Source organism: Aulonocara sp. 'chitande type north' Nkhata Bay, linkage group LG7 (genome assembly GCF_057382095.1).
Source record: "Aulonocara sp. 'chitande type north' Nkhata Bay isolate Kocher_YH1m ecotype deep benthic linkage group LG7, A_spYH_male_GT1.1, whole genome shotgun sequence".
In the NCBI taxonomy this organism is placed as follows: domain Eukaryota; kingdom Metazoa; phylum Chordata; class Actinopteri; order Cichliformes; family Cichlidae; genus Aulonocara; species Aulonocara sp. 'chitande type north' Nkhata Bay.
Window position 1 is genome coordinate 66,854,442 of NC_141350.1, and position 15,796 is coordinate 66,870,237.

The 15,796-nt window shown below is 44.2% G+C and overlaps 1 protein-coding gene and 1 non-coding gene across 6 annotated transcripts in view; one reads left to right on the forward strand and one right to left on the reverse strand.

Annotated features, from left to right (window-relative positions):
- Positions 1-15,796, forward strand: part of cmip (c-Maf inducing protein) — a 49,756-nt gene that overhangs the window by 12,101 nt on the left and 21,859 nt on the right. The window contains exon 1 of one of the 5 annotated variants that reach the window (XM_086302093.1): positions 2,119-2,486. The exons of the other annotated variants lie outside the window; for them this stretch is intronic. Within the exon in view, the coding sequence (XP_086158219.1) occupies positions 2,460-2,486 (27 nt within the window). The 5' untranslated portion in view covers positions 2,119-2,459. Of the gene's footprint in view, positions 1-2,118; positions 2,487-15,796 lie in introns of those variants that run through there. 5 annotated transcript variants of the gene reach the window in all.
- LOC147326739 (U6 spliceosomal RNA) lies at positions 3,805-3,915 on the reverse strand. Its single transcript, XR_015130645.1, has one exon. It is a non-coding gene; the product is annotated as a U6 spliceosomal RNA (small nuclear RNA).

A 15,796-nucleotide genomic window follows, 5' to 3' on the forward strand; every position in this document is an offset into this window, starting at 1 on the left:
GCTGAAGTCGCACAAACAGGTTTCACATTAATGAAAACACGTGCCTGTTATTCTCAGTCACTGTGTGGATGAGCCCGTGTGTTATTGTCACCTTGCTGAACGTGTTACACTTCGGATTAACTTTGAGTTGTAACACCTAACTCCTTCACGCCGAGGTGTCCAGCAGTGTCACGTGTGGGACGAGTGGGAGGCGTGGAAGTTTCACACTTGAGGGAGCACAGAAGAAACGGCGCAGAGCTGCATCTTTAAAGAAGACGTAGATCAAACTGATCCTCGACGACACAACTGCACTGCACGGAGCTGTGGGTGTGCAGCTCAGCAGCTGTTAGTGAGATGCTAACAGAGCTCTTAACACAGAGTCAGGCTCACAGTAAAGAAGTATTAGGACCTGCTGTAGCTTTACACTGACAATATAAATGATTCACCTCCATGAGTGAAGCAAGCCCAATTCCAAAACTCCTAAAGAGGACCTATTCTGCTGCACTCAGATCCATTTTACAGTGTAAAAGTTTAAAGGTAAACATGATTACATTTCACTAATTAGAAAACAGCAATTAGCTGCTGATTATACATTGAGAAAATATGCGTTCATAGTATTCTAGTTTTCATTTTCAGGACAGAAATTGTTTTTAAAAGTGTCACATCACTGATGCTTTTAGTTTCAGCCCAGCTGTTAGAACTCCCCTAGTTTCTTTAAAAAAAGGAAAGAAAAGTCAGCTAGACTTCCTGATGTGGTTGCTTAATGCGTCATTCAACTTCATAGAGCAGGCCTCAACGCCAAGCCACCTATCTCCACCATCTCTAAAGTAGGTCTAAGCAGCAGCTGATTGGTTATGATTTGTACAAAGACAGGAAACTCTGCTCTAGCCTCAAAAGTGATATCTTGAACCATTTTAAATGTGCCCCTGTTTTCAGAGATGCTTCTGCAGCGATAGATTTGATTACATCCAGACGCAGTCTTGAACTGCAGGACTGAAAATCCTGAACTTTTAATTGGATTTTTCCTTAAAAGTTTAAAAGTTTTGCACTCCTTTTCACGCAGCAACATATCGTACCGTCTTTAAGCTCTACACCTGGCTTGCATCCACAGCTGTGTCCAATTTAGAATCGGCGATTAACCTAAGAAGTCCGTGTTTGGTCTGTGGCAGGAAGCTGGAGTACTTTTAGAGAAGCCACCGAGGCACTGGGACATGCTAACTCCACACAGCAAGGCCTCCAGCTGGCCGGCAGTTTTGGGCCCAGATCCTTTTTGCTGTGCGGTGACGCTGCTAACCACGTGACCGCTGCCAATCCTGAAGCTTTTACTCTGAAGGTGGTGAAGAAAGCTTGTGCAGGAGAGTAGAGGATAAAAGTATACATCCAGATCAGCTGGTCACATGTTTTGCTCCCAAAAGCAGAAGGATCTTGTTTTTGCAGTTCTGATAATACAAAATGGCAAGAGAGTCCCAAACAGGTCTGAGCAGACCTCCCTGACAGGCCACCATACGTGTTCATACTTTAAAAAACGGATCCTCCCAGTCTGTGTTTGAACAATGCAGCCATTAGGCAAAGATCTGACTTGGAGTCAGGAATGATGGTGCTCCCTGCCATATTGATTTATAATATTTAGAATGGATTGGAATTGGACTCGTTCCCCTTATTCTGCCTTGTTATGTGTGTCAGCGAGTGATGGATAAAGTGAAGGAAAACAGAGAAAACCAAACGACAGAGTTTGTCAGGAGGGAGAAAAAAGAATGTAGACTGCAGCCAAGCAGCAGTTATTCTCTATTGTTTTTAGTCGTGTCTTTCAGGAAAACTGTGGGCTGTTTTTAAGGCAGCTGGGAAGAAAAAAAAGAAGAAGCTGTAGTCAGTTCGGGCAGTGGGAAGTTGCACACAGTGCTTTTCTGTAGCCAAACGCTGTGAAACTTGTTTTCCACCTCAACTGAAATTTACATCCCCCCCCGCCCGTTTGCATTTTAAGCTTTCTCTGATGTCACACAGCAGCGCATTGTCTAATCGTTTGCATGATTTAGTGGCTGATGCACAAATGTGTCACAAGATAACAAGCAAGAGCTAATGGATTGTTCATGTTATACTTTCCGTACTAGCATAGCTTTGTGTAGCAGCTGTCTTTAAGTTAACTCACTGAGCTGTCAACATTTTAGTCAAGTTTTCCTCAGCCTAAGTTTTTCATTAACACGTTTCCATCACACTTTTCACCGTAGCGCTGTTTGAGTAGTTTACTCAAGTTTACAACCAGACCATGAGTGCTGCTGGTGGCCAAAACCATTGTGAGGAGGTTCTCAGTGCAGCATCAGTTGCTAGCAATAAGGAAAATCACTATTGGCTGTCCTAAAAGTCGCTAGAAGTTGCTAAATGACCTCATCGCCTAATTTGCATAATTGGTGACCCGAAATAGGCACTGGCGGAGTTTCTTTTTTGAGTGCCACCTCACTGGCGCTCCTTACCATTGCCACTGGATGTGCGGAAGCGACGCAGGAGACGAGGTAACCGTGGAGGTCGCCTTTGTAATGTTCTTATTCCTCTGTGAATAAAACATCAAGAATTGCTCCTGGTGCTAGCTTCAGCTAGCTGTTTATTATTCCCTCTACCACGATCACTTCTTCTTCTATTCTGTATATCTTATTGATTCCAGAGCGCCCCCTGTGGGTAGCTTCAACAATAGCAACTATCATTACAGCCTTGTCAAACTGAGACTCAGGATCTCTTGTTTTCCTCATGAGCTTCGCTCAATTTGTCGATCCTGCCCGCTACTCTTGGTGCCGTTGCGTGCTTTGGACCCGGTGGACTCCTGCTTGGTTCCTGTTGTGGGATCTCTCGAGAAGGGTTCTGCAAAACCCTCTCCTCTCCGACATCTGCGTTGGCGTGGAGTGGACCAAACAAACCTCCGACCTGTGGATCTGGTTGTTGCTGCCTCGGAAGCTCCCGAGCCAATTCCTCTCAGGTTGGGATTAATTAACGCCCGATCGGTGGCAAATAAGACACTCATTTTGAAGGAATTTTTCGCTTCCCATGCACTGGATTTTCTTTGCTTGACTGAAACTTGGATTCCACCCGGTGAGTTAAGTGCCTTTTCTGAATTACTGCCGGCTGGTTGTGCCTTTTTTAGTGTTCCGAGAGTTCCTGGTCGCGGAGGAGGGCTAGCTGTTGTTTTTAAGGCACATCTTGACTTTAAGCAGCTATCCCCATCAACACGCAACACCAGTTTTGAACTCTGTTTGTGTGAACTGGGCCACTCGTCTTCGCTGTTGTGTGCGATTGTTTATCGGCCCCCAAAATATAACAAGAAGTTTTTATCCGAGTTCTCAGAGTTTCTTGCTGACTGTGCATCACGGTATGACCAGATCCTTTTACTTGGTGATTTTAATATACACGTCTGCTGCCCGGGGAAGCCCCTGGCTAAGGACTTTCTGGACTTAGTGAACTCTTTTAACTTTATTCAGTCTGTTAAAGGTGCCACTCAAGAACGTGGTCACACACTGGACTTGGTTTTATCACATGGTTTATCTGTCCAAAACGTACTTGTCGAGGATGCGGTGTTCTCTGACCATATGCCTATTTTATGTGATATTGTTCTTTTTAATCCTGTTCTTAAGCGTGCTGTACCTGCTCGATGTTATCGTGCTTTTGGCTCAGATACTGCCGAGCGGTTTTCCATATTGTTTGACCAATTTATTTCTTATCCTCCTGAGTTGTCCATCTCAGATGGATTAGTTTCTTGTTTGGATTCTGCTTGTAAATCTGTCCTCGACGCTGTCGCTCCTTTTATATTCAGACAATGCAAGCCAAAGGCTAGTCCTTGGCTAACTGATTTTACGCTTCACGAATTTGCGTGTCATCCTTGCGCAGGGGCCATGCTAATCTTCTCTGTATCGTATCCAATTTAGCGTACGCGCTTGCTGATTTTACCAGAGCCGCTAGAAAAGAATGTAGAAGATGTGAAAGACGGTGGAAAAAAGATAGGCTGTGCGTCTCTATGGAAGCTCTTAAGACTAGCTGGAAAGTCTATCAGAGAGCAGTAAAGGCTGCCAAGCACTCCTATTTTTCTCAACTTATTGCTGCCAGCTCGCATAACCCTCGTGTTCTATATAACACTATAAATTCTGTACTTAATCCGGAAGGCTATATTCTTTTGCACTCTTCTGCGGTTATGTGCAATAAGTTTCTTAATTATTTTGTGGACAAGGTTGCTAGTTTGAGACCTCCGACTCTACCTATTGCTGACCCAGCCATGCATGGTTCTTGCTCAAGTCTGTTCTCTGCTTTTCTACCAATTGTTTTATCTGATTTAGAGAAACTTGTGTTGAATGCTAAACCGTGTGGCTCTCCAAATGACGTTGTTCCTCCCCGTTTTCTTAAAAAGGTATTTCCTATCATCGGACCACATATTCTGAACATTATTAATACTAGTCTTTTGTCTGGTCAAGTACCTAGGGAATTTAAGCATGCAGTCATACATCCTTTACTTAAGAAACCAGGCTTAGATAGTTCAGTCATATCAAATTTTAGACCGATCTCTAAGCTTCCCTTTCTTAGTAAGATTCTGGAAAGGATTGTTTATACTCAGTTGATGGACTACTTGAATGACTCTAAATTGTCAGAAATCTTTCAGTCCGGCTTTAAGCCATTCCACAGCACGGAGACAGCCCTCGTAAAAGTTATGAATGACATCCTGATAGCGACAGACCGTGGTAAATATGCAGTGCTGGTCTTGTTGGACATGACAGCTGCATTTGACACTGTGGATCACGATTTGCTGATCTCCCACTTACAGCACGGTGTGGGAATTACTGGTTCGGCACTTTTGTGGTTAAAGTCCTATCTTTTAAATAGGACATTTTGTGTTAAGTTGGGGTCTGCTTCATCCTCTGTGGCCCCTCTGCTTTGGGGTGTTCCACAGGGATCTATTCTTGGGCCGTTATTGTTTTCATTGTACCTCTTGCCTCTTGGCGCGATTTTCCGAAAGCATAAAGTGCCATTCCATCTATACGCAGATGACTGCCAGCTCTACTTACCTTTTAGTCATTCTGATAGTCTCCCAACTGGACCTCTGCTTGACTGCCTTACTGATGTCAAAGCATGGATGGCAAACAACTTTTTAAATTTTAATGATCGGAAGACAGAAGCAATTTTATTTGGCCCAAATCGTTCTTCTCATACTCTGGATGTTGATCTTGCAGCTTTGACTTCCCAACTAAAGAGTTCGATCACAAATCTCGGAGTTAAAATTGATTCTGCACTCACCTTTGATGACCATGTAAACGGGGTGGTAAAATCAGCATTTTATCACCTCAGACGTTTATCAAAGGTTAAGCCCTTTCTTTCCAAGCGTGACTTGGAAAGTGTTATTCATGCCTTTATTACCTCACGTTTAGATTATTGTAATTCTCTTTTAACAGGGGTTGGGCAGGGCACTTTGTCACGCTTGCAATTAGTGCAAAATGCTGCGGCACGATTTTTAACTGGTAGAAGAAAATTTGATCACATCACTCCGATTTTGGCCTCTTTACACTGGCTTCCAATTGAATTCAGGATCCGTTTTAAAGTCCTTTTATTGGCTTTTAAATCTCTAAATGGTCTGGCACCTGTTTATTTGTCTGATTTGTTGAAGCCCCACGTCCCCACTCGTTCCCTTCGGTCAGCTGAGCAGTTGCTGCTTTCGGTCCCAAAGTCACGGCTGAAACTTAGAGGAGACCGAGCGTTCTCTGTTGCCGCGCCGATGCTTTGGAATAACCTTCCTCTCCATATTAGACAGGCTGCATCAGTGCCAGTTAAGTCTTTATTAAAAACCTATTTTTATTCCCTGGCTTTTAACTCTGTGGGTAACTGACATTTTTATTTAATTTTATTTATTTTTTTATTTTTTTATTTTTATTTTTATTTTTTTATTGTTTTTTAACTTTATTGCTATGTCTATTACTATGTGCATATTAGTATTGTACAGCACTTTGGTCTACCAGGTGTGTTTTTAAAGTGCTATATAAATAAATAAATGATGATGATGATGATGAAGTAGTTTTAAAACTTTTGATCCACAAAAAGTAACAGTGAAAGAAGACTATTTTTAACCATAGCGTTGTTAACAAACTACATTAACAATCAAAATGGTCATAGCAAACCTCACCAGAACAGCGTTAGTCGAAATCGGATGTACAAGATGGAGTTGATTTATTTTAGACAAAGAAAACTGTACATTTACTGCTGCTCCCACCCTGCATTACAATCAGCGCGGGAGCAGCGGCTTCGCTAATGCACCGTTCATTAGCGGTTTGAACGTGTAGGGGCGAACTCTGATGGCAGCTGGGGGGGGACTGCTGCCTGAGGACTATCTGCTGCCTTTGGTAAGGGCGAGGTGCCCACGGCAGCACCCGTGCTTGTTGAGTGTGAGAGCGATACTTGCTTTCACGTCAGAAAGTCGTTATAAGTCTCCAGTAACACCAGCAAAAGTCGCCAGATTTGTCGCTAGTCGCTTTTTAGAAAATTTTTGCTAAGGGGGTCTGAAAACTCACTAAATGTAGTCGCTAAGTTGGCAACACTGGTTGCTAGCGACCTCTAGCAACCACTCCCCAACCGGATAGGGAATGTGCATTTTTCCAACAGGGGGCAGATCCCTGCGTGACTGAGGTCTAATGTAACACTGAAGAGGCTAACACCAAAGAGTCAGCAGGTTGGAGCTGTTTCTGCTACCCCGGCAGTGTTTTTTCTTTTCATTTGCGGCAGTTTTTGACTGAACTGCCCAAAATTTGAAAAAGAAAAGTTCAGATGACATTTTCATCGACTTCATCCTCTCTTAAACGGTCGTGTGATTTAATGCACGTGTTGTTTTTTAACTTTATTCGTCCGTCTCCAGCTTCACGTGTGTGTGGAACATAGTAACAGCAGGCAAAAGTGGATTCAAATGTGACGGTAAATGACAGGAGCATGCAGTAAAGACTCCCACACTGAGATGAAAGGAAACGAGTGCAAATAAATCAGCCAACGTATCCGTGCATCGTGTGAAGGTGCTGATGCAGAGTTTGTGCTTTGTAGCCTGGATTCCTTGTGCTGTATCTAATAAAACAAGACAGTAAAACGGCTAAATGTATTGATACGGACCAATAGGCAGATTGATAGACTAACCAGAGACAAGCCAGTCATTTCTTTGATTAATAAACTGCCTCTGAGTTTACTCTCTGCATCTCTTTACCTCGCTCGTACAGTGTTCTCTGGCTAAATAAAAAAAAAAAAAAAGAATAATGTAAAAATAAGCATGTGTTTTTAATGAGGGGGAAAAAAAACTCTGGAGTGCATTAAGATTGCAGTATTTTACCGTCAGCAGTGACCCTAGCTATTTGGAGCCAACATCAGATGAAATGACTGGTGAGAAGTCTGGTTAAAAGCCCAGGAAAAGGAAAAAAATCAGTTTTTCCATTCTAAACAGCTGTTGCTTCTTTGTGTTGTTTTTGGCTGCAGAAACCAGAACAGTAAGAAAAGCACGCATGCATACAGAATGACGACCCAACAAGTTTTGGTCGTCATTTGTTCGTCGAGTTGTAGGTCACGTGACCTCATGAACAAGTTTGTGTCAAACTCATAGAAGCGATGAGTGTCGTCTGCAGATGTGGAGGACGAGCTGGCAAAGAGGAGGCTGACGAAAACAATACTGGGGCTACGGTGCCGTGTGGGAAGCAGGAGTCACACGTGACGCCTTTAAAATGAACACACTGCCCTCCTCTCATTGGTGCCTTTTGACCTCATCTGCCATTACTTTACATTATGCTCCGCTGTGGACGTGAACAGCTGGAGTGACAAAAAGCTGCCCATCCAGAGCCTCACGCTCGCCGTCTAATGACAAAATTTGCAGACCTCTGTTCAAAGTTTCAACCGAGACGTGGAAACGTGACGCACATTTAGAAAACATTTAAAGTAGCGTTCAAGATTTATTTAACCTCCTTTTTATTTGTGAATGGCAGGAGGCAAGAAATCCCATTATTGTGCTGTCAACGCCAAATGCTTAGAATACGCAGGATCAAGTAGTTCACGTGGTGGTCTTGGAGCATCTTCAGCAGAAATAAATGAGTGACTAAGCAAAAGAAAACCTCGGTAGTGTTTGTTGCATTGATGGTGCTGTGTACTGTACGTATTTCTGAATTAATAATACATTAATTACAAAGCTTCAACCAAGCATGTTCCTGTTGTTGAATCATCTGCACTGATATGAAAGATTTTTATTCATATAAGAAAAAAATCAGCCCTGAAACCTGATGAGTCAGAAAAACAAATCACAGGCTACACTTTCACAATATATGGCAACTTGATTTGAAAAAGCATATATTTAAACAAAAAAGTGGAGGGACGAATGCGTTTCAACACTGCTTTTATTCAGGAAGTGACTGCAGCAGTTTGGTTTAGTGTTTGGGGGGGTCAGAACCGGTGCCCGATGCCCCTGATGTACTGTCTGGCCTTCTTGCTGGTGACGTCTTGAGCTCATTCATCACCAGACCACAATGAGCAGTGAAGCCATGGCCTCAACGTCAGGGGCAGTATCGCAATCTAATCTTAAAACACAAAAACACCACCAAGGGAACAAAACCTTGAAGGCTAAAGTGAATTTGAGTGTTGGTTCAGAACAGACTGTCAGGCAGTTAAATCGCTGCGTATTTATATACGAAATGACGTTACTCCTCAGTTTGTCTGCACGTCTTCAGATGCCATTAAAAGGTCATAAAAGAAGCTTCGAATCCTGTGTGTTAGGATATTTCCAGATAAGTGTTAGGCTGGAATTCTAATGTGTTTGATCAGTGTTTAAGTTGTTGTCGTCATTAATGATATTACATTACTTGCCATGTTAGATTAGAGCCATAAAAAGGGATTCGGTTACACTGCTGCTTTACCTGCAGAGACGGAGAAGTCATCAGAGCACTTCTGCGCTGCCAAAGATAAACAGCCCTCTGAGTTCGGCATCCACATGCTGGTTTTGTTCATAGGGTGTGTAGCCTGCTGCACATTTACCTCAGTGTATTGACTTTACAGAGATCACTGTAGCATCTCCTCCACAACGTAACCAGCAACAAACTCATTAGTCTCTCTGGGTGACGGTTGAAGCTGCTGCAGTTTCGGAGCTTTAGCACTGACATTCAGCCAGAAATCAAAGTCGCTACAGGACAGTTTCAGTGCCACGTGAAGCCCTGTGCATTCATACAGATGGCATTATGTGAAAAGCGGCCCTGTACAAGAGTGCACCCTGCCTCCTGCGCCACAGCGGCTGGGATAGGCTCCAGCTGACCATGACTTGAGTAGGCGGAAGAAAGTGGATGAAAAGTATTTAGACTCTTTAGTGTGAGGAATAGCTGCTACATCCAGCAGGTAACGAGGTGCAATGATAGAAAGTTTGCAGTTTGTCGCAGGGATGCTGTGTGTGCAGTTAAGCAGGTCTTACATGTTACCTGCTAAACAACTTGTCAGTGAACCGTGCTGCGATCATATCTGCATTCTGACGTATCGCTCGCTCTGCTGCTCCAGTATTTCCATTAAATACCTGAACAGGAGAAGGATATTCAGCCACGCTTTTCACACTGTCTGATGTAACTGCGTGTCTGCGCTCAGGTCTGTTGTGTGTCACAACACCGAGCGTCGACCTGCTGCGGCGGGGAATAACGACAGCTCACGGCAGGCCTGTTTTCCACAGCAACCTTCCTCCACAGTCACAGCAACGTGTGCATGTGAGCTTCTCGAGTGTGATTTACAGTTTTGTTTGGGTTAACGTTCCGTTTGGAGCCGGAGTTGAGCCGCTCACGGAACCGCTGCCAGGAACCGCTACACCCATTATTACTGTGCTGTTTGTTTAGTTGTTGCTGCTTTTTGGTCAGTATATCCTGATGTCTCGCTGGTGTTAAACACACTCCCTAATACCGCTTTAGTTTTCAAATTAAAGGCTAATCATATCATTTGTGTGCTGAGCACATTCCACATACTGTTAGCGCAGGAATGAGGGTGAGGAATAAATCAGAAACAGCTTTCCAGGATCTATTTTTATCTGCTTGTATTTGAAAATGTGGCAACAGATGATGTTCTGGTCGCTGTCCCGTCCTAAAATGAACGGCTTGTAAAACTTCTAAACATATGCTCCAAACTTAAAGTGACACTAACCCGTTCCTGTTCTTGTAAACTTAAATATTACTGAAGAAAAAGAAGAGAATGTGCTCGTTTTTCTCTCTTTTTCTAAGAAAACTTGTGGTTTGTGGAGAATGTTTACACCCATTTTGTGCTTTTAGCCGAGCCTCAGGGGCACAAATGTGGCAGTAAAAACCGGTGTAGTTGTTTTGGAAAACTGACATTCCTCCTTTGACTTTTTGGTCTTCGAAATTATTTAAACTAGCAATTTATTATTTTTGTATATTGTATACTGAGAGGATATCAAAGACCTGTAAGACTGCAAATATATATCTAATGTAATACCAGGATTTGTTGCTATATAAATAAAACAATTAACATAAATGATGAAGATTTATGACGACTTGAATCAGTCATGTTTGTTAAATGCGATTCGTCTTGATGCTGGAAGCAGGAAGTGGACGTCCCTCTGTCTCCGTCCTCAGTCCTGCACATGCAAAGCTCTGCTCTTCTTTCTGCTGCAACACTGCGAGTTGCATTAATCAAGTGCAGCGTTAAGCTACACGTGTAAATATTAACACCTTCCGTGAGTTTGGTGCTGCTGTGTGCACACACTGTTCCCCCACATGCACCGTCCCGCGTTAAGTCTTTGCTGGAGGGGTTCCTCATTTCCTGCTGTAGCGAGGCCGAAGCGCTCCTTGACTTTAAACGTTTCTTGGAACCGTGTCAAGCCGCAGCGCACCAAACGCTGGGGCGGCCCGGCCGGCCGGCTTGTTGACAGTGCGCCGCGGGTGTGTTTACGAGCTGCGGTTTGCTCGTTCCTTCGCAAATGGAGAAGTGCAGCGGCTTATCGTTGAGGGAAGTGACTCTAATGCTTTGAGTCGAGCAGCTTTGCACGAGTTCTGCTGTGTGACTAAGCCCTTAAACAGAACACGTGACATGTTTATGTTAGCGTGTGATCAACCTGCTGGTCACGCTGAGCGGGGGTCTCTCCGTTACCGTAGCCGCCCCTCAAATCTGGGTCGCCGCTGAACGTCCATCTGCTCGGGAAAGGCTGTTATTGGTAAATAAGAGCACGCAGGAACACAGGATGTGAAAGGGTAATGTTTGCACGATGACAGGAACAGGAAGAAATGTGCAGCCCTCCAAAGCCTGCTTTTCCTCTTGCTATCTGTCTCCAGCAGGAGGGCTGCGGTTGTCAGTGTGTGTAGTGCACCAAATGGTGTTGACTGCAAGACGCCAATAAAGTTTCTCCAACCAGACTTCTCTCAGTTTCCTCAGTGTTTCTAGATACGGTGACATATCTGACATCCTGCGTCATTATATCCTCTGTTTGTCCTCATCTGTTGTCAGTACGCTCAGTGATATGACTTACGTGGAACAGCAGAAACATGAAGTGAAAAGAGGAAGGTGTGAGGGAGAGGGAGGAGAAGGTAAAGGAGTCAAAAGGAGGTGGTGAAAGTAGGTGAAATGGTTCCAATCCAGTGAAGAGAAAAAGTAAGAGGAAGCAGAGGAAGGAAAAGGAAGAAGGATTAGAAAGTAAATGAATAACCGATGAGAATGAAATCTGGAAAAAATGTATTGTGTCGTAAATGAAGGCAGAGAGAAAGGAGCAGTGGAGGATGTTGAAGGAGAGTTGTAAAAGAAAAAGGTGGTCGAGGTAAAAGGAAGTGGACAAAAGTATTCAGTCAGGGAGGAGAAATTAAAGATGGATGAAGTTGGAAAGAAAAGAAAGCAAAGAGAAAGTAAAGAATGAGATGTTAAGTGAAGGAAGTGTAGGAAGAGGGCTTTGTGAAGGAACTAAGAGACGGGGAAGGCTTTAGGAAATGAAAACAAGGAAAGGGGAAACAAGTTGGGAAACAAGACACAAGAGAAGGAAGTAAATTGGGGAAATGGTGAGAGGATGGGGGCATGAATAGGAAATATGTCAAATGAAAAACATGAGGATTTGTGGACTAAAAGGGGAGGAAAATACCAAAAGGTGAGGAGAACTGAAAAAAGAGTTGAAGGACGGAAGCGAGAAATAAGCTTAAGGAAGTAGGAGAAGCATGAGAAGGAAGGGGGGAAAGGAAGGAAGGAAGTATCGCTGGATGAGGAAGTAAAAGGAGTAAAACAGGAAGTAGATGTGTGGAAAAATAATGTTAGTCGACGTTAAATTTGCATCTGAGGTTTTTATCTAGAATTTTTCCTTTGAGAAGAGCAAATAATTTCCATTTTTAAAATAAATGGTTACATATAAAGTTACGTATTAATATCCTGTTGAGTTGTGGATTTAATTTGCTCAGGCTGACGACTCACATTAGCTTTCATAGTTCTTCCAGGGGTGAATGTGCTACAGTGCTCTGGCCTTTGTCATTGGCCTGTGAAACACCTGTCAGGTGACTCCTCACACCCGTTCAGTCAGCTGTTTGAGTCGCCCGCAACTTCCTCTGTCACCCTCCTCCGGTTTCTCTTTCTTTGTCTTTCTCTCTGGCTGCTGATGCGCTTCCTGCTTTGACTCATCATTCACGCCGTTTAAAAAAAACAGAAAACTCCTCCTTCATGCGGCGCTTTGCAAACTCTACTCAGTGTATCGACGAGCTGTCAGGGCTGTAGAGGACTGAGTCAGGGTTTACAAATGCTGACACAAGGTCACACCACACCTGAAAGGTAAAGGAGGAGGCACGCCCCACACCCTGTGCTTATGTATACTGTTGCATGCACAGAAAAGCCAACGCTTCCATGCTAACTCGAGCCTTTACTTGAGCTGGCACGGATACTTGCAGAGGAGAAACTGAGATCATGTGTTATTTAATGACGTCGTCATATAAGAGAGCAAAGCACCTCCTTACCTGGTACTCGCATGCATGTACCCACGCCTCGCTACCGAAATGTGGGAAAGAGATGTGGTTCTTCACATGAGCGAGCATCATTTCATATCCACAGTGTTACATTTTTAGGGATGTAAAAATGTGGCCGATAGCCAGCTGTTACAGCAGAGCTTGTACCTGACGTTGCCGCACTCCTGAACAGTGCCACATGGCAAAAGTGACGCCACATCCGCCGTCACAAGCCACACTTTGGTCTCCTTTGAGCCACGCAGTCGTGCACCGCCTTGGTTTTGTAACCTCGAGCGGGTGCCGTGGATTGAAATGCAAAAGTATGATCGTTCTGGTTTTCGATGATACATCGGCACAGAAGACTTTCTGGAAAAATCTTTGGAGAGAAAAACGATCTTTGTTCCCGGTTTTAACTTCTCCTCCACCTCCTTTCCCAGTGCTGATGGGGAGGTTTCGACTGTTGTCTTTTTGTCTTGTTTGGAGCGACACTTCAAACATTCCTTTCTGCTCGTTCTCGGCCCCAAACACCCGTTTGCTCCAGTTCCCGTTCAAATTGTTTTTCGTGATCAGGAGTCTTTTTAAATGAGGACAGATTCAACATCGCCAACTCAAGGAACTGGATGCCAAAACCGATGGGAGACAACAGATCAACATCGACCGCTGCCACGGTGATGTCATCTTGTTTACTTATTTGTTGATGGCTGTAAACAAGACAAAAGCAGATACCAATGGTCAGCCAATAAACGGGCGCATCGCTACAAATGGTGTTTAAAGTCTACTGATTTACATTTTGGTGGTTTTGAATGGAAATCTGTCCATAATCCTGCCAGTGATGCAGAGGTGATCAGCACAGATGAGCCGAACGTTTTACTGTAAAATATAGTTCATGCGTCACGGTCTCTTTCTTTGTGTCTTATTTCCTCCGTTCTCCTTCCATCACTGCTCGCTGTCTGCTTCTCCCTGGAAACAAAAAAACATAACATACATCTCCATCCTCTTGTTGCTATAGCAACGCAGCAGAGCGGAGAGGAGATGAGGAGCCGTAGCCTCCTCCAGCCCTTCTCCGTGATGAGAAGCACAACAGAAAGAGACAGAATAAGCCAAAAAAAAGAAAAGGAGAGGTTTGGGAATAAGATGTAAAAAAGAAAGAGGAGGAGAGGGAGAGGAAAGGGTAGAGAGAGGCAATCAGTGCTCGCTCTTGTGCAGGAAGGAGTATCTATGGTAACCTCGGCCGGTTATCAGAAAATTGAAGTCTCCTCTGTTTGTCTCCGTTCTGCTCTCCCTCTGCCTATTCAGAAATGCATTTATCGTCTCCTTTAGCTCCCGGCTTCATATTCTCCTCTTAATGTTGCAGTTCATCTTGTTAGTGTGTCATGTGCATGCAAAAAACCACCGCAAACACTATTTGGCAGCTTTGAGACATGCAGACGGAGAGGCGGAGGGATGGACAGAGGCAGGGGCTGAGGTTTACTCTTCCGAGGAAATGAGACATCTTGCCCAGAATCAATATTTGCCGTGGACGTCGTCTGTAATGAAAATCCCGCACGGGTGCAGGCGCACAACAGGTATCCTGTGTGCGGGGAGGCGGGGTTACACCGAGAAGCCAGCTCACCCATCGGTCGTGGAGGGAGGTGTAAATAAAGGAATAGCATGTACGTTCTTCACCGAGGGTGGGGTTGGCGGAGCTGTTTGTTTGCTCTATAGAGAGAGATGGACGAGAACCACCTGTCTGCCCGAGCGGGCTGCAGAGGGACGCCAGGCGTCTGCTGCTGCTGCTCTCGTGTAGCTGCTCAGATGTGTTTGTGTTTACTGGAGCTGCAGACGTGCTGTTTATCTGTGTGGAAGCACACGCAGGGAAGAAGATGCAGTGGAGTCATGGAAGGATGGGCCTTGTATACTTTTAAAGTCACTGTTAACAAATGTCTCTGGAACACTAAAAAAAGAGAGCGAGAGGCCCCACGTACAGAAAGAGTGAAAACACAGCTGCAAAGGCAAACGCCACAAAGCTACACATGTTCAGCTCATTCAGTCCGTTTTATTTAGACTGTGCCTGTTCACTGCAGCGCTCGTCCTTAGGTGCTTTAAAGACTTCAACTGGAGACAGAACCCAAATGAACAGGCGGGAAGATCCTGTACTGGAACCAAAGCAGGAAAGAGAACAGAGGAGCCAGACGACGGCACGCAGTAGTGCTTTGTAAAAGAACGAGGGGCGGATTGAAAGCGCTCAGAGCATCATGGGAGGTCTCACAGTGGCCTGGGCGTATGGTTCAAATTCACCTGAAAATCAAAGGATGACAAAAAAAAGCCTAAAGATGACTACAGGGAGGTTGATGACATCCGGAAAAGGCTTCTTTGTCACAAGTTGTTACGAGCACACTGATACCAAAGCATGTGTTATTGTAATCAGATAAGAGCAGATTTTCCTGGGATTTCATCAGAAACATTATCTGAGGGGCAGATGTGGCGCTCGCAGAGGCCTGAACTGAAACGTGTAGATTTACTCTTCCAGTGAGCGCTGAAATGAAATGAATAATGCTTCTGCTGCCCACCAACGATGTCTGTTTATGTGGCGTTTCTCAGTTATGGTTGAATAGTTTAACTGCTGCATTATTTGTGCTTTAAAAGAAGAAAAGGTGGCTCGAGTTAAGCTTCCTGTATCTGCCCGCCTGCACTTTTATGTTATTAATACAATAAACAGGAAAAAAAGGAGGGGGTGTCCTTAACTTTAGCCCGTCTCAGTCAGGTGGGCAGCTACATGTGTGCTACTATATTTACATTGTTACTACTGATACATAGACCTGGTTACTGCATTATTAAACCTACGTCTGACGGAGCAGATCAGCTGTGGTTCTCTCCCAGTTTCATTCTCAGTCAGCAACACGCCA